The 17746-nt window shown below is 42.1% G+C and overlaps 1 protein-coding gene across 3 annotated transcripts in view; it reads right to left on the bottom strand.

Annotated features, from left to right (window-relative positions):
• Positions 1-17746, bottom strand: part of adamts3 (ADAM metallopeptidase with thrombospondin type 1 motif, 3) — a 264743-nt gene that overhangs the window by 93053 nt on the left and 153944 nt on the right. For all 3 annotated transcript variants that reach the window (XM_055011322.1, XM_055011323.1, XM_055011324.1), the window contains exon 8: positions 12699-12804. In XM_055011322.1, the coding sequence (XP_054867297.1) occupies positions 12699-12804 (106 nt within the window). The remainder of the gene's footprint in view (positions 1-12698; positions 12805-17746) is intronic.

Raw genomic sequence — 17746 nt, 5'->3', positions numbered from 1 at the left:
CCTGTGCTGTGATGTACCTGTGCTGTGATGTACCTGTACTGTGATGTACCTGTGCTGTGATGTACCTGTGCTGTGATGTACCTGTACTGTGATGTACAGTGCTGTGCTGTGATGTACCTGTACTGTGATGTACCTGTACTGTGATGTACCTGTACTGTGATGTACAGTGCTGTGCTGTGATGTACCTGTACTATGATGTACCTGTGCTGTGATGTACCTGTACTGTGATGTACAGTGCTGTGCTGTGATGTACCTGTACTGTGATGTACCTGTGCTGTGATGTACCTGTGCTGTGCTGTGATGTACCTGTACTGTGATGTACCTGTGCTGTGATGTACCTGTGCTGTGATGTACCTGTGCTGTGATGTACCTGTACTGTGATGTGATGTACCTGTACTGTGATGTACCTGTGCTGTGATGTACCTGTGCTGTGATGTACCTGTGCTGTGCTGTGATGTACCTGTACTGTGATGTACCTGTGCTGTGATGTACCTGTGCTGTGATATACCTGTGCTGTGATGTACCTGTACTGTACTGTGATGTACCTGTGCTGTGATGTACCTGTGCTGTGATGTACCTGTACTGTACTGTGATGTACCTGTGCTGTGATGTACCTGTACTGTGATGTACCTGTACTGTGATGTACAGTGCTGTGCTGTGATGTACCTGTACTGTGATGTACCTGTGCTGTGATGTACCTGTACTGTGATGTACCTGTGCTGTGATGTACCTGTACTGTGATGTACCTGTGCTGTGATGTACCTGTACTGTGATGTACCTGTACTGTGATGTACAGTGCTGTGCTGTGATGTACCTGTACTGTGATGTACCTGTGCTGTGATGTACCTGTACTGTGATGTACAGTGCTGTGCTGTGATGTACCTGTACTGTGATGTACCTGTGCTGTGATGTACCTGTACTGTGATGTACAGTGCTGTGCTGTGATGTACCTGTACTGTGATGTACCTGTGCTGTGATGTACCTGTGCTGTGATGTACCTGTGCTGTGCTGTGATGTACCTGTACTGTGATGTACCTGTACTGTGATGTACCTGTGCTGTGATGTACCTGTGCTGTGATGTACCTGTGCTGTGATGTACCTGTACTGTACTGTGATGTACCTGTGCTGTGATGTACCTGTGCTGTGATGTACCTGTGCTGTGATGTACCTGTACTGTGATGTACCTGTGCTGTGATGTACCTGTACTGTGATGTACCTGTACTGTGATGTACAGTGCTGTGCTGTGCTGTGATGTACCTGTACTGTGATGTACCTGTGCTGTGATGTACCTGTGCTGTGATGTACCTGTACTGTGATGTACCTGTGCTGTGATGTACCTGTGCTGTGATGTACCTGTACTGTGATGTACAGTGCTGTGCTGTGATGTACCTGTACTGTGATGTACCTGTACTGTGATGTACCTGTACTGTGATGTACAGTGCTGTGCTGTGATGTACCTGTACTGTGATGTACCTGTGCTGTGATGTACCTGTACTGTGATGTACAGTGCTGTGCTGTGATGTACCTGTACTGTGATGTACCTGTGCTGTGATGTACCTGTGCTGTGATGTACCTGTGCTGTGCTGTGATGTACCTGTGCTGTGATGTACCTGTACTGTGATGTACCTGTACTGTGATGTACCTGTGCTGTGATGTACCTGTGCTGTGATGTACCTGTGCTGTGATGTACCTGTACTGTACTGTGATGTACCTGTGCTGTGATGTACCTGTGCTGTGATGTACCTGTGCTGTGATGTACCTGTACTGTGATGTACCTGTACTGTGATGTACCTGTGCTGTGATGTACCTGTGCTGTGATGTACAGTGCTGTGCTGTGCTGTGATGTACCTGTGCTGTGATGTACCTGTACTGTGATGTACCTGTACTGTACTGTGATGTACCTGTACTGTGATGTACCTGTGCTGTGATGTACCTGTACTGTGATGTACCTGTACTGTGATGTACCTGTGCTGTGATGTACCTGTGCTGTGCTGTGATGTACCTGTACTGTGATGTACCTGTGCTGTGATGTACCTGTACTGTGATGTACCTGTACTGTGATGTACCTGTGCTGTGATGTACCTGTGCTGTGATGTACCTGTGCTGTGCTGTGATGTACCTGTACTGTGATGTACCTGTGCTGTGATGTACCTGTGCTGTGATGTACCTGTACTGTGATGTACCTGTACTGTGATGTACCTGTGCTGTGATGTACCTGTGCTGTGATGTACCTGTACTGTGATGTACCTGTACTGTGATGTACAGTGCTGTGCTGTGATGTACCTGTACTGTGATGTACCTGTGCTGTGATGTACCTGTGCTGTGATGTACCTGTACTGTGATGTACCTGTGCTGTGATGTACCTGTGCTGTGATGTACCTGTACTGTGATGTACAGTGCTGTGCTGTGATGTACCTGTACTGTGATGTACCTGTACTGTGATGTACCTGTACTGTGATGTACAGTGCTGTGCTGTGATGTACCTGTACTGTGATGTACCTGTGCTGTGATGTACCTGTACTGTGATGTACAGTGCTGTGCTGTGATGTACCTGTACTGTGATGTACCTGTGCTGTGATTTACCTGTGCTGTGCTGTGATGTACCTGTACTGTGATGTACCTGTGCTGTGATGTACCTGTGCTGTGATGTACCTGTGCTGTGATGTACCTGTACTGTGATGTGATGTACCTGTACTGTGATGTACCTGTGCTGTGATGTACCTGTGCTGTGATGTACCTGTGCTGTGCTGTGATGTACCTGTACTGTGATGTACCTGTGCTGTGATGTACCTGTGCTGTGATATACCTGTGCTGTGATGTACCTGTACTGTACTGTGATGTACCTGTGCTGTGATGTACCTGTGCTGTGATGTACCTGTACTGTACTGTGATGTACCTGTGCTGTGATGTACCTGTACTGTGATGTACCTGTACTGTGATGTACAGTGCTGTGCTGTGATGTACCTGTACTGTGATGTACCTGTGCTGTGATGTACCTGTACTGTGATGTACCTGTGCTGTGATGTACCTGTACTGTGATGTACCTGTGCTGTGATGTACCTGTACTGTGATGTACCTGTGCTGTGATGTACCTGTACTGTGATGTACAGTGCTGTGCTGTGATGTACCAGTACTGTGATGTACCTGTGCTGTGATGTACCTGTACTGTGATGTACAGTGCTGTGCTGTGATGTACCTGTACTGTGATGTACCTGTGCTGTGATGTACCTGTGCTGTGATGTACCTGTGCTGTGCTGTGATGTACCTGTGCTGTGATGTACCTGTACTGTGATGTACCTGTACTGCTATGTACCTGTGCTGTGATGTACCTGTGCTGTGATGTACCTGTGCTGTGATGTACCTGTACTGTACTGTGATGTACCTGTGCTGTGATGTACCTGTGCTGTGATGTACCTGTGCTGTGATGTACCTGTACTGTGATGTACCTGTACTGTGATGTACCTGTGCTGTGATGTACCTGTGCTGTGATGTACAGTGCTGTGCTGTGCTGTGATGTACCTGTACTGTGATGTACCTGTGCTGTGATGTACCTGTACTGTGATGTACCTGTACTGTACTGTGATGTACCTGTACTGTGATGTACCTGTGCTGTGATGTACCTGTGCTGTGATGTACCTGTGCTGTGCTGTGATGTACCTGTACTGTGATGTACCTGTGCTGTGATGTACCTGTACTGTGATGTACCTGTGCTGTGATGTACCTGTACTGTGATGTACCTGTACTGTACTGTGATGTACCTGTACTGTGATGTACCTGTGCTGTGATGTACCTGTGCTGTGATGTACCTGTGCTGTGATGTACCTGTGCTGTGCAGTGATGTACCTGTACTGTGATGTACCTGTGCTGTGATGTACCTGTACTGTGATGTACCTGTGCTGTGATGTACCTGTGCTGTGATGTACCTGTGCTGTGCTGTGATGTACCTGTACTGTGATGTACCTGTGCTGTGATGTACCTGTGCTGTGATGTACCTGTACTGTGATGTACCTGTACTGTGATGTACCTGTGCTGTGATGTACCTGTACTGTGATGTACCTGTACTGTGATGTACAGTGCTGTGCTGTGATGTACCTGTACTGTGATGTACCTGTGCTGTGATGTACCTGTGCTGTGATGTACCTGTACTGTGATGTACCTGTGCTGTGATGTACCTGTGCTGTGATGTACCTGTACTGTGATGTACAGTGCTGTGCTGTGATGTACCTGTACTGTGATGTACCTGTACTGTGATGTACCTGTACTGTGATGTACAGTGCTGTGCTGTGATGTACCTGTACTGTGATGTACCTGTGCTGTGATGTACCTGTACTGTGATGTACAGTACTGTGCTGTGATGTACCTGTACTGTGATGTACCTGTGCTGTGATGTACCTGTGCTGTGCTGTGATGTACCTGTACTGTGATGTACCTGTGCTGTGATGTACCTGTGCTGTGATGTACCTGTGCTGTGATGTACCTGTACTGTGATGTGATGTACCTGTACTGTGATGTACCTGTGCTGTGATGTACCTGTGCTGTGCTGTGATGTACCTGTACTGTGATGTACCTGTGCTGTGATGTACCTGTGCTGTGATATACCTGTGCTGTGATGTACCTGTACTGTACTGTGATGTACCTGTGCTGTGATGTACCTGTGCTGTGATGTACCTGTACTGTGATGTACCTGTACTGTGATGTACCTGTGCTGTGATGTACCTGTGCTGTGATGTACAGTGCTGTGCTGTGATGTACCTGTACTGTGATGTACCTGTGCTGTGATGTACCTGTACTGTGATGTACAGTGCTGTGCTGTGATGTACCTGTACTGTGATGTACCTGTGCTGTGATGTACCTGTGCTGTGATGTACCTGTGCTGTGATGTACCTGTGCTGTGATGTACCTGTACTGTGATGTACCTGTACTGTGATGTACCTATACTGTGATGTACCTGTGCTGTGATGTACCTGTGCTGTGATGTACCTGTGCTGTTATGTACCTGTGCTGTGATGTACCTGTACTGTGATGTACCTGTACTGTGATGTACAGTGCTGTGCTGTGATGTACCTGTACTGTGATGTACCTGTACTGTGATGTACAGTGCTGTGCTGTGATGTACCTGTACTGTGATGTACAGTGCTGTGCTGTGATGTACCTGTCCTGTGATGTACCTGTGCTGTGATGTACCTGTGCTGTGCTGTGATGTACCTGTACTGTGATGTACCTGTGCTGTGATGTACCTGTGCTGTGATGTACCTGTGCTGTGATGTACAGTGCTGTGCTGTGATGTACCTGTCCTGTGATGTACCTGTGCTGTGATGTACCTGTGCTGTGATGTACCTGTACTGTGATGTACAGTGCTGTGCTGTGATGTACCTGTCCTGTGATGTACCTGTGCTGTGATGTACCTGTGCTGTGCTGTGATGTACCTGTACTGTGATGTACCTGTGCTGTGATGTACCTGTGCTGTGATGTACCTGTGCTGTGATGTACCTGTACTGTACTGTGATGTACCTGTGCTGTGATGTACCTGTGCTGTGATGTACCTGTGCTGTGATGTACCTGTACTGTACTGTGATGTACCTGTGCTGTGATGTAGCTGTGCTGTGATGTACCTGTACTGTGATGTACCTGTGCTGTGATGTACCTGTGCTGTGATGTACCTGTACTGTACTGTGATGTACCTGTGCTGTGATGTACCTGTGCTGTGATGTACCTGTGCTGTGATGTACCTGTACTGTGATGTACCTGTACTGTGATGTACCTGTACTGTACTGTGATGTACCTGTGCTGTGATGTACCTGTGCTGTGATGTACCTGTGCAAATGGCAATACACTCTATTCCATTGTATTTACATGTTTATTACATTAAGAATCACTCTTAGGTTCAGTTCTTAAGTGCAATTTCGTTTAGTAGAATCCCAGCCATAATACTGAACAAATCCTTAAAAAGTTATTAAAAACTTGATTGGTTCCATAAAACTGAGAAATATTGAGTATTGTGTCATTCTGGTAGAATTCAGTTTTGTAAATTTTTCTTGTAAACAATAAGGAAAAAAATATTTTTATTTGTTTGTGTCTGTCTAATGCAGCCATTTTCCCACAATTTTCATGATAGTATTTGAGATTGTGTAAAACTACAAGGGTGTCCGAAAACTTTTTTCCACCACTTTAAAACAGTTAAAATGAAATCAAAATCTCCTTTTTCTACAAATCCACCGCTGAGGACTTATCAGGACTTATCTGTCATAAATGATCCAAGGAACAACTGATTAAATTGTGGGGGTGTTTCTGAGTCCCATCAATTCCTGCCACCTGCTACATATTTAGGTCACGTGATCCGGTATCTGTACATAACGTACACTTGCAGAACACATGCCTGTACTCAGTGTAAGGTCATTTTTTATTAAAGATTTCATCCATCAGAAATCATACAACAACTGAGCAGCCTTGGTGGAGTACTGCTCTCTGAGTGCTTTTCTTTTTCTGAATGCTTCACGTGGAAGCAGCAAATAGTAAAGAAGACTTTAAACAGGAGGACTGTTGTTGCTGTTCTTTGGCTCAAATGTAGGAAATATAAAATCCTGACTAGCTTGTAAAGCTGGGTGGCTATCTAGGTTGAGGGGGTGCTAGAAGAATGGTATCAGTAATCATTTTCATGTTTCAGCACCTTTTACTTTACACAGCCACATTTTAAAGACACTGAAAATGGATTTTCACCACAAAGGACCTTTAAGGTAGAGATGTAATTTTCATTCAATAGCTACCTAGCAACACAGATAGAGTAGAGACCGACGTAAAGGCTGCTGCACTTCAAATTATTCTTCAAAACATCAAAGGTGTCCTCAAGTAGAGTAGTAAAGTGCAAGGACGTGAGAGACACACTGAAGGATAATCTCAAGTCTGCCTATAATATCATTCACGCTATCACTGGAAGAGCTTTACTCCTTTTCATTCTGGACATTAAAAAATCCTTACTGGATTGAAGAAAACATATCTATGATCAAACTCAGCCACAAACATTTCCATATAATCTAATCTGCAGCCCTTCAGATTAAAGATCCTCCTCTTGTGTGCCTCATGCATCAGTATCTCCTCAGCTTCCTCCTCTGTCCTTTTCTTCTCCCCAGTAGCTGCCTCAACATTTGTGAATGGATTTAAAATCTTGATATTAAAGATTCAAATCGAAGAATGATCTCAGAATTCCCTCTCTTGGATCAACCAGGAGCGGTGCAGCACAGCGCCTGGTATCTGATTTTTTTCCCTGAGTAAGTCCATCAATCGCTGAAGATGAAGCGTTCGGTTCAGTTGCCCCCAGGGTCAACCGCAAAGCAACAGCCAGGAGGAGGATTTAATGTCGCACTTGGGGACGTTTGATCAGGATGGACATTTACTGCCTCGGCTGGTTGACTCCACTAAACCACAGCGTCTCTTTTCTCTACACCACCATCCTGATTTCAACAAAGTCACACAAAAACAAGAATAACTGAGAATTATGTTGGTTCAATCCTGCTGAAAGAGTTCAGATCTGATGAATTCTATCGTTCTGAACCCATGTCTGCCTCAGTTATTGCATCATCTACATGTGCCATCGTCACGTTGCAGGAAGTGTGATATAAAGTAAAGAAAATTTAACTCAAATCCATCATGCTGCTGTTTTTTTCCTGCTTGCTACGAAAAGAAAACACGGTTCTCATTTGCCATTTCTAATCTGCAAGACAAGTCTGTCAGACTCCATGTACACAGAAAATGAGCTAAAAAACACTGGAGAAACACTGAAAAGAAAGATCTGATCGCAAAAAGTAACACCACCTATATAGAAACATATCAGCTGCAGAAATGATGATGATGATGTTCAGGGTTAAATGTTTCCTCATTTAAATCAGCACCACAAAGCTCTGTAAGATGAGTGTAAAGTCAGATCTGAAAAGCAATATTGAATGCATTTGGCAGGGTTACACCACCTTCCAAATGTCTTTTTTAAATCTCATTTTTATATTTGATGCAGATGCAATCCCCTACAAAATCACCCCAATCATTCTCTAAGGATTCGTGTTTTCCAAAAGGAGTCATCAGGCGAAACTTCCTGTATTTTTTCATATCGCAGAAAAGCTGAATGTTGTAGCATCAGTTTTTTTCTTCCAATATTGAGCGACCTGAACTGATAAAGCTTCATATGTGAATCTATCTGATGCTGACTGACCTGAACAGCCAATTCTCTCCCAGATTAGAACCCTTATCTCCTAAGTCCTGACATCTACAGGCTTTAACTCTGTTCTCAACCCAACAGAAAAAGCTCCTCCACATGTCCAGCTGTTTGCCTCCTGTTTCCCACTGAGCTTATTTCAAAAGTTCGGCTTTGACATGTAAAATCAGGGCAACGGCACACCTGTGAGAACAACCTGAAAAGAGAAAGCAGCCTCGTGGCTTCTTTATCTCTGTCCTCTCAGTGGACATCGCTGCTCCACACCGTCTACATCCCCTGGGTTTTAAATAGTGTCAGATTCTTCCCATTAGAGAACAAAATATGAAATATTTATGCTTTACAAATTCACAAGGTGTAGAAAGTGACCCAGTTCTTCAGATGCCTCTTGTATAATGAAACTCTACAACTGTGTTTCAATGTGACTGTCAGGGGAATTTGAAGAAAACTTTTGAAATGTTGCAAAAAATGGGTAAAAAATGCAAATTACTCTTGTTTACATCAACAGCTTTAAAACGTATAAACTAGGCTCGTCAGAAAGTGGCGCTAGAGGTAATATACAGAGTAGAAGAAGGTGGAAACAGAAGCAGCCATCGAATGACAATGAGAGGATTCAGTTTTCCATGTTAGCTGGTACTAATCAACAACAAAAAAAGCAGAAACAGATGATCAGTCATGAGAGTTTAGGTGTTTCCTTTTCCTATGAAGCATGATTTGACAAAATATAAAACAAAAGGCTGGAAAATGAGGGAAGTTTTTCCCTCATTAAAGTTATTTTTTGGCCTTTATTACATACAGGACAGTGGAGATAGAGAGAGAGAGAAACGTGTAGAAGAGTGGGGGAATGATATACAGGAAATAGCCATGGGCTGGAATGGAACCCATGACCGCTGCATCGGGGACTACAGCCCTTGTTTATAGGTCACCTGATCAGCCAGCTGAGCTATCTGGGTGCCCATGGGAAGTGTTTCTTAAACGTTGCCATTTTCATCAATCTTTCCTAATGCCACACTTCAAAATGTGCAGAAAAATGTGCTGTGGAAACTTGGGCTATAAGAAAAACTGTTCATTGAAGCCAATAAGACGAACCGGCTTCATGACTCTGGCAGTTTATTTGCTTTGGTTCAGTCATCCATCCATCCATCCATCCATCCATCCATCCATCCATCCATCCATCCATCCATCATCATCCATCCATCCATCCATCCATCCATCCATCCATCCATCCATCCATCCATCCATCCATCCATATCCATTCATCCTCATCCATATCCATTCATCCTCATCTATCCATCCATATCCATCCATCCATCCTCATCCATCCATCCATATCCATCCATCCATCCATCCATCATCATCATCCATCCATCCATCCATCATCATCGTCCATCCATCCATCCATATCATCCATCCATCCATCCATCCATATCCATCCATCCATATCCATCTATCCATCCATATCCATCCATCCATCCTCATCCATCCATCCATATCCATCCATCCATCCATCCATCCATCATCATCCATCCATCCATCCATCATCATCATCCATCCATCCATCCATCCATATCCATTCATCCTCATCCATATCCATTCATCCTCATCTATCATCCATATCCATCCATCCATCCTCATCCATCCATCCATCCATCATCATCGTCCATCCATCCATCCATATCCATCCATCCATCCATCCATCCATATCCATCCATCCATATCCATCTATCCATCCATATCCATCCATCCATCCTCATCCATCCATCCATATCCATCCATCCATCCATCCATCATCATCCATCCATCCATCCATCCATCATCATCATCCATCCATCCATCCATCCATCCATATCCATTCATCCTCATCCATATCCATTCATCCTCATCTATCATCCATATCCATCCATCCATCCTCATCCATCCATCCATCCATCATCATCGTCCATCCATCCATCCATCCATATCCATCCATCCATCCATCCATCCATCCATCCATCCATATCCATCCATCCATATCCATCTATCCATCCATATCCATCCATCCATCCTCATCCATCCATCCATATCCATCCATCCATCCTCATCCATCCATCCATCCATATCATCCATCCATCCATATCCATCCATCACCATCCATCCATCCATCCATCCATTCACCATCCATCATCATCATCATCATCATCCATCATCCTCATCCATCCATCACCATCCATCCATCCATCCATCATGCACCACCATCATTATCATCATCATCGTCATCATCCATCCATCCATCCATCCATCCATTCACCATCCATCATCATCATCATCCATCATCCTCATCCATCCATCACCATCCATCCATCCATCCATCATGCACCACCATCATTATCATCATCATCGTCATCATCCATCCATCCATCCATCCAATACCTACAGTCAAGCCCAAAATTATTCATATCCCAAGCCAATTTTAACTTAAAGTTACTTTTAAATATTATTAAAAGCTGAGAAATTATTTTTCCACAATGATGGCTCTTGTACATTTTCTTCTTATCTTTTGGGAAACACCTGTGTCATTTCCAATCAAAAAAAAAAGCTTGCTGGTTGAATAAAAGTGTCCCTGATCCCAGAGCTGGATGCTTCAGATGTGTGGTTGTTCTCCCACCTCCAGCTGCCCATTTCCATCAATCTACTCTGCATTGCCATCACTATACTTGATTTGCTCATCTACATATTTTTGAATTTACCACCAGCTATATATGTAGTATATTTAATGCCAGAGCCATACACCATAGCAGTAAACTATAATCAGTTTCCATGTTAGTTGTACTTTGCATGTATCATCTGTCTTATCATGCATGTATCATACTGTGTGTTTTATGGTCCTTGTGTCCCCCCCCTCACCTCTCTACCTCTACCTCCATCCCTCTATCTCCACCCCTCTATCTCTATCCCTCTATCTCTATCTCTATCCCTCTATCTCTATCCCTCTATCTCTATCTCTATCCCTCTATCTCTACCTCTCTACCTCTTCTGTCCCTCTCAACCCGTCCGGCCAGCAGCAGATGGGTCCCCCCACATAAAGAGTCGGGTTCTGCTCAAGGTTTTTTTCCCTGTTAAAAGGGTGTTTTCTTGCCACTGTCGCCTTTTGGCTTGCTCTGGGGGTTCAGGCATATGGGTTCTGTAAAGCGTCTCGAGACAATTTGACTGTAATTGGCGCTATATAAATAAAATTGAATTGAAATTGAATTGAATAAAAGTAACTTGTAACTGTATACTGTATACTCCGCTTAACCTCATCAGGGTCATGGGGGGCTGGAGTCTATCCCAGCTGACTGAGGGTGAAGGCAGGGGACACCTGGACAGGTAACAGTCTATCACAGGGCTACACACAGAGACAAACAATCACACTCACATTCACTGCTGTTCAAGGTGCTGTCAGTCATGTGTGTTTCCTGTATTTCTGATGCCTTCACAGTGTTTTCAGCTCATGTGAGTGTGTGATTTAAGTTTCAGAAGATAAAAAACGTTGCAGGAAATGTGGAAAAAGCAGCATAAAATGGCTTGATAATACACAAGATTTCCTTTAGTTGATTAGTCCTCAGTTATTCCTTGATAAGACAGTTTAAAATTTATAGAAATCATGATTTTAATTAATCTATATTTTCCTATTTTGGCAAAGTTTATGGATATTTAGCGATATTTAGGTAACATTTAATACATTTTTCGAAGCAATGTATTGAAAAAAAGTATAGTTCTGCTATTATTATAGCCAGATAATAATCAGTGGTAGAGTTGCTTTGTTTTTAGACAAATATTTCCTCAAATACTGACCAGAACCTTTATTAACCTGAATGGCAGAAGGCAACAAACCTTTATTGTACGAGAGGTTGTCCTGTATTTCTAATTCGCTCAGTCTGATCAGCAAAATTGGTCATATTTTAGTATAAAGCTTCATTTTTGATCCGAACCCACTTAGAGTTTTAAACGTAATGCATCATGCTGTTAATAAAAGCCTGACACTGTCTTATTACTATTTATTTATTTATAAGCCCCACAGGGCTTATTTATAAGCCCTGTGGCATTAAGTAGATGAAAATCCCTTATTTCTTCTATCATTTGATCCAAATGAATGAATCAAACATCACCATTGTGTCAGTTTAACCTTCTCTTAATACCAAGCGTATAATAGCAGATTACAGTATTACAAGGCTGTAACTGGCATTAGACAGGCATCAGGTGTTTATCTCCCCCTTGTTCTTGCATTTGGAAATACGTTGCGCTCAGTAAACATACCATGAACCTCAGGACCAATCTGCTTAAAGGTCCCCTCCTGTCATCTGACGTACAGATCACAGGAGGGAAAAAAGCCCCCAGAAAGCCGTGGTATTAAACTGAAAAGACGATAATGGCCTTCGCAAGACAACACAGTGTCACCTTGGGAACGGGAGTCAGTGTGTTCAGGAGTTTCAAGCATCTACATGGTTAAAGAGGGGAAAACGAAGAAAGAGGAACCTACACATGTCCGGTCTCGTGAGCCACGACGAAGGCCGAGGAGAAGCCATCTTCATGGTTCAGGGTGCAGCTCCGGACCGGGTGGCACATTCCTGTTACTGGAGCGTAACCTGAGGGACGGAAGATGGAGGTTAGAATGGTGGATTTAGAGAAATACAGTCAACTTTCAATAAATTAAAGTCTCCAAATGCTGGTGTTTAACCCTTGTGTCGACCTGAGAGTCAAATTGACCTGTTTTAAAGTTTGAAAATGTGGAAAAAAAATATATTTTCACAGTGAAACTTCTGATGTCCACATTTTCAACATTTTTGGGAAATCTTTGAACATTTTTGGTGAAAAAAAAAGAAATGTTAAAAATGTTTCATTAATAACATTAGATTTTTTTCTGAATGTTCTTAAAGAAAATATGAGAAGTTTTTCTGATATATATGCAATCATTTTAGATATGTTCAGGATTTTTTGAGGAGGTACTCATTTTTTGAAAACATTAAGAAGAATCTTCTTGCCAAATTTGGGGGATTTTTCTTTTTTAATAAAACTTTTAAAGGAAACTTTTAAGGAATTATTGGAATTTTCTTTCTGAAGGTTTTGCAAATTTTCAGAAATTTGGGGAATTTTTTTTGCTGTATTTTTGGATTTTTTTCAGACAAGGAAATTATATTTTTTGGTGCCCGTAAATGAAGACAGCAGGAGGGTTAATGTTTAATCTGATTTGTAGCTATTCTTGTTACATTGATTGATTGATTTCTTTATTTTCGTGTCATTCATTCAGACGTGCCCAACCCTCATGGCTTTACAAGACACCAGTACCCTAGCACTGCAGCAATACATCCAGAACACACTTTATTCTATCTCATAATATGATGCCACCTGTCCTTGGCCTGGCAAAGAAATTCTGCCATGAAAAAGGTTCTAAAACAAACACATAGCTAACACAATGTAGCATTAGAACACAGGAGTGATGGTTGCTAGAAATGTTCGTCTGTACCCCTATGGAGATATTCCATTAAAAATCTGCCATTTCATTGGAAAAAAAAAATGCTTTTCTTTCAAAAGGACATTTCCAAGTGACCCCAAACCTTTGAACGGTAGTGTAACTCAAATGTTTCATGGTCATCCTACCCAAATATATCAGCATAAACAGAGGACATGTTACTGAGAAGTATCTTCCTGATATCTTCGTTTACAGGACAGTAAAACATAAAATGAACCTCGTTCTCAACCTCACCTAAATTACACAGCAAACAAAGCCTGTCCTTCTCTGGAGCAGCTTTAAACCTCCCAGTGTCTGAGGCTGATGGTCCTGAGTGTAACTGTGCTCAGGGATCTCTGTCTTTGGCTTTAATTATACTTTACATAAGGTTCCAGACCTCCCTGATCAGACATAACATTATGATCACCTGCCTAATATTGTGTTGGTCCCTCTGGTCCTTAACTGGCCCTTAGTACTGCCAGCTAAGTATTGTACTGAAAGTGAAAAAAGTCTTTAGTGCTGTTGATATGATGCTGATTTCCTCTACCAAATGAAGACATGGAATTTACAGCAAATATTACATTAGAAGACAACACTTTTTTAACCCTCGTGTCGTCCTGCGGGTCAAAATTGACCCATTTTAAAGTTGGAAAAAAAAATTTCACAGTGAAATTTCTGATGTCCACACTTTCAACATTTTTGGGAAATTTCTGAACATCTTTCGGTGGAAAAAAAAGAAAGAAAGAAGAAGAAAGAATTTCGCTGGATTTTGGTTGATTTTCATGTGAATGTTCTTAAAGAAAATATTAGTTTTACTGATATATATGGAATCACTTTAGATATTTTTAGGATTTTTTGGAAGATTTTTACTCATTTTTTGAAAATATTTACAAGAATTTTCTTGCCAAATTTGGGGGATTTATTTTTTTTTAAATAAAACTTTTAAGGGAAACTTTTAAGGAATTATTGGAATTTTCTTCCTAAAGGTTTTGCAAATTTTCTGAAATTTGGGGAATTTTTTGCAGAATTTTTGGATTTTTTTCAGACAAGGAAACAATATTTTTTGGTGTCCGTAAACGAGGACAACAGGAGGGTTAATTCAGGAAGTGTGATCTTGTTCACAGGCGGGAGGAAGGCAGTGGAAGGTCAGACATATAGGACCCCAGTGTTCACATCGTATGTGTTTAACATTTAACCAAGACCACAATATTTCTGTAACTGTCAGTAGAGAAAGACTGTTTGAGTGTAAGGGTCAGTTCCTCCATTTTTTATGCAGGAGGCCGTATTTTAGGTTATTTACATCATCTAATGTCTTTTTATTTTTGCTAAATGAAGCTGCTGCTAAGTTTCCAAAATCAGAACAACCATGCTCTCGCTGTCAGTTGAGGATACTGAAGATGGAAAAACTAAAAAACACAGTGCAGATATGATTGGAATAAAAGTTTCTGTTCGGGATTCGAGATATTCTTCTCCAGGATTTCTATCGTTAACTCAGTGCAATGGAGGTGAAGGAAGTTTTATTGCCCGAAACATGGCATTTAAAAATGTCAAAAAGCATCAGTGTCAGACAAGATTTCCATACAGTGTCCCAGTTACCCCGAATAGCCAACGATCAAACACAGTTTCTGGTAAACATGTCGCTGCCAAGTTTCTCAACTCCAGATTTTCAATAAGTCCTCAAAATAAACTCCCTTCAGCTCTGTTGTCTTACTGCGGATTCAGGAGGTTCACAGATGGATATATGAAAAACGAGGGCAAATAAAAGTGACTCTGACTGCATGCATGAACAGCATTCAGGTGGGATGGTGAACGCATCCTTTAAGTAGGACACATCAGTGTGTATTTCTGAGTCACATGGCCGGGATGATAATGTGGTGATGAGCACTGCTGCAAAGAGAAAACAGACGAAACAACCACGGCAGGAGAGAGAGAGAGGCGCTGAGGGAGATTCAACACTGAGGGAAGAACCAGAGATGCATATTGTCAGGATTAATCGTGATTCTTATTTTCTTACTATTTCCTGCTGTTAGCTTGATGCTGCGTTGGTTTGTCATGGTCGACTTTAATCCCTGACCATGAGGAAGCTACAGACAGGAGAGCTGAGCCAAAATTAGAATAAACATGTATTTTCTTGTGTTAAACAGTAAAAGAAACCCAAATGTACATTACCAGTCAAAAGTTTTAGAACGGCCCAATTTTTCCATTTTTTTAATTGAAATTAAAGTCGTTCAATTCCAATAAATAGGTTGAAATGGAACAAAGGTAAGTGGTGAACCATCAGAGGTTAAAAAAAAGATAAGGTTACCCAAAACTGAAAAACGTAAATTTCAGAAACATGCAAAAAAAAGTCTTTTTCAGGGAACAAGAAATGGGTTAACACCTTAGAGCTGTTCTACAGCAATGGAGGTTGATCAAACCTTGAAAGTTGGAGCTACCAGATCCTACAGGTGTCCCAACTTTTCTAGATTACTTACAACCCCCTCTGTCTGTTTTAAAGTAGTGTTGGAACCCACCGTGGAACCCTCCAGAACATTATTAGAACAGGAAGTACTGCAGAAAGTAGTGTGTTGCTATAAAAATGGAGAGGAAAAGACAATTACCAATAGAAGAGAGACAGACCACCGGAACACTTATACATGGAGGTCTTTACTACAAAGACATTGCAAAGAAAGTCCAGGTGTCAAAGAGTCCAGTTTTCTTCTCCATCAAAAGACTCACAAACTGGAGAAAACTCTGACAGGAAGAGGTCTGGAAGACCCAAAGAACAGCAGTTTGTGAGAGTCAACAGCTTGGTGATAGGAGCTCACGGGACAACAGCTTCAATCAGCTTCATAGTTGTCAAAGGAAGAAGTCTCAGTTTAACTGTGGAGAGAAGACTTGGAGCTGCAGGTTTGACAGGTGGAGCTGCAGCAGAAAGCCATTGCTCAGACATCAGAATCAGACAAAGAGGCTTCCTGGACCATGAAACACCACCAATGGATTACTGAAGACTGGAAGAAGGTATGATGGACTGATGGATCAGAATCTGAAATCTCTGGTTCATCAGCACGATGTTTGTAGCCGTCCAGTAGGAGAAAGGATGGTTCCTCAGGGTGGAACATCAACTGTCAAACATGGAGGAGGAAGTATGATGGTCTGGGGCTGTTCTGATGGATCCAGGGTCGGTTCTTGTACAGAGTGAGAGGAACCCTGAACCTAAACGGCTACCACAGCATTCTGCAGCTCCATGCAGAACCCTCTGGTATGTTCTAGTTGGTCAGGGGTTCATCCTACAGCAAGATAATGAGCCAGAACATCAGTCCAAGCTCTGTAGAACCACCTCAGCAACAGAGAACCAGATGGTGAGCTTGAAAACATGGAGTGGCAGCACAGTCTTCAGACTTAAACCCCATGGAGCTGGTTGGGATGAACTGGACAGAAGAGTGGAAGCAACGAACCTACAAGAACCACACATTTATGGAACTTCTGCTGCAGAGTTGGAAGAACTTCTTGAAGAAGATTTGATTTCCATTGTGGAAAGAATGCCACGAGTGTGTTCAGCTGTGATATCTGCCAAAGGAGGTACCCTGATGAGTCAAAAGTTTAGAATACATTTAGTTTTTTCCTAACTTCATTTATTTGTTCTATGCTTTCATTTCAGAGTACAATGAGACATTAACATGCATAATTTCTGAAAAAAAAAGTGGGAAAAATGGGGTGTACTAAAACTTTTGACTGGTAGTGCATATTAAATAAAGATGAACTTTGTTTTGGCACCAAACCAGAAATGTTCTTTACTAGAAGTGCAGCCACCAGGAAAACACAAACATTAGGGGAATATAGATCCTGACTAACCCCACTAATGTACAGTTGGTCCAGTGCCACATATGATGGCGTGTCTGGACAGAAAAATACATCTATTGATCATGTGGAAATCAAATCAGCCTTTTAATGGTTTCATGTTCTAAATAAGCCTCATGGATTAATGGATGTTTCTTTCCTCAAGGGAGGCTCTTGCTTTGGATATTAAAATCTAATAGAATGCTATTTTAAAAAATTAAACTCAAAGAAGTGAAGAAGCCTCTTGGATGGAGGTGAAA

This window comes from Amphiprion ocellaris, chromosome 6 (assembly GCF_022539595.1).
Source record: "Amphiprion ocellaris isolate individual 3 ecotype Okinawa chromosome 6, ASM2253959v1, whole genome shotgun sequence".
Taxonomy (NCBI): domain Eukaryota; kingdom Metazoa; phylum Chordata; class Actinopteri; family Pomacentridae; genus Amphiprion; species Amphiprion ocellaris.
Note: the sequence above shows the minus strand (reverse complement) of the source record. Positions and strands in the feature narration are given on the sequence as shown.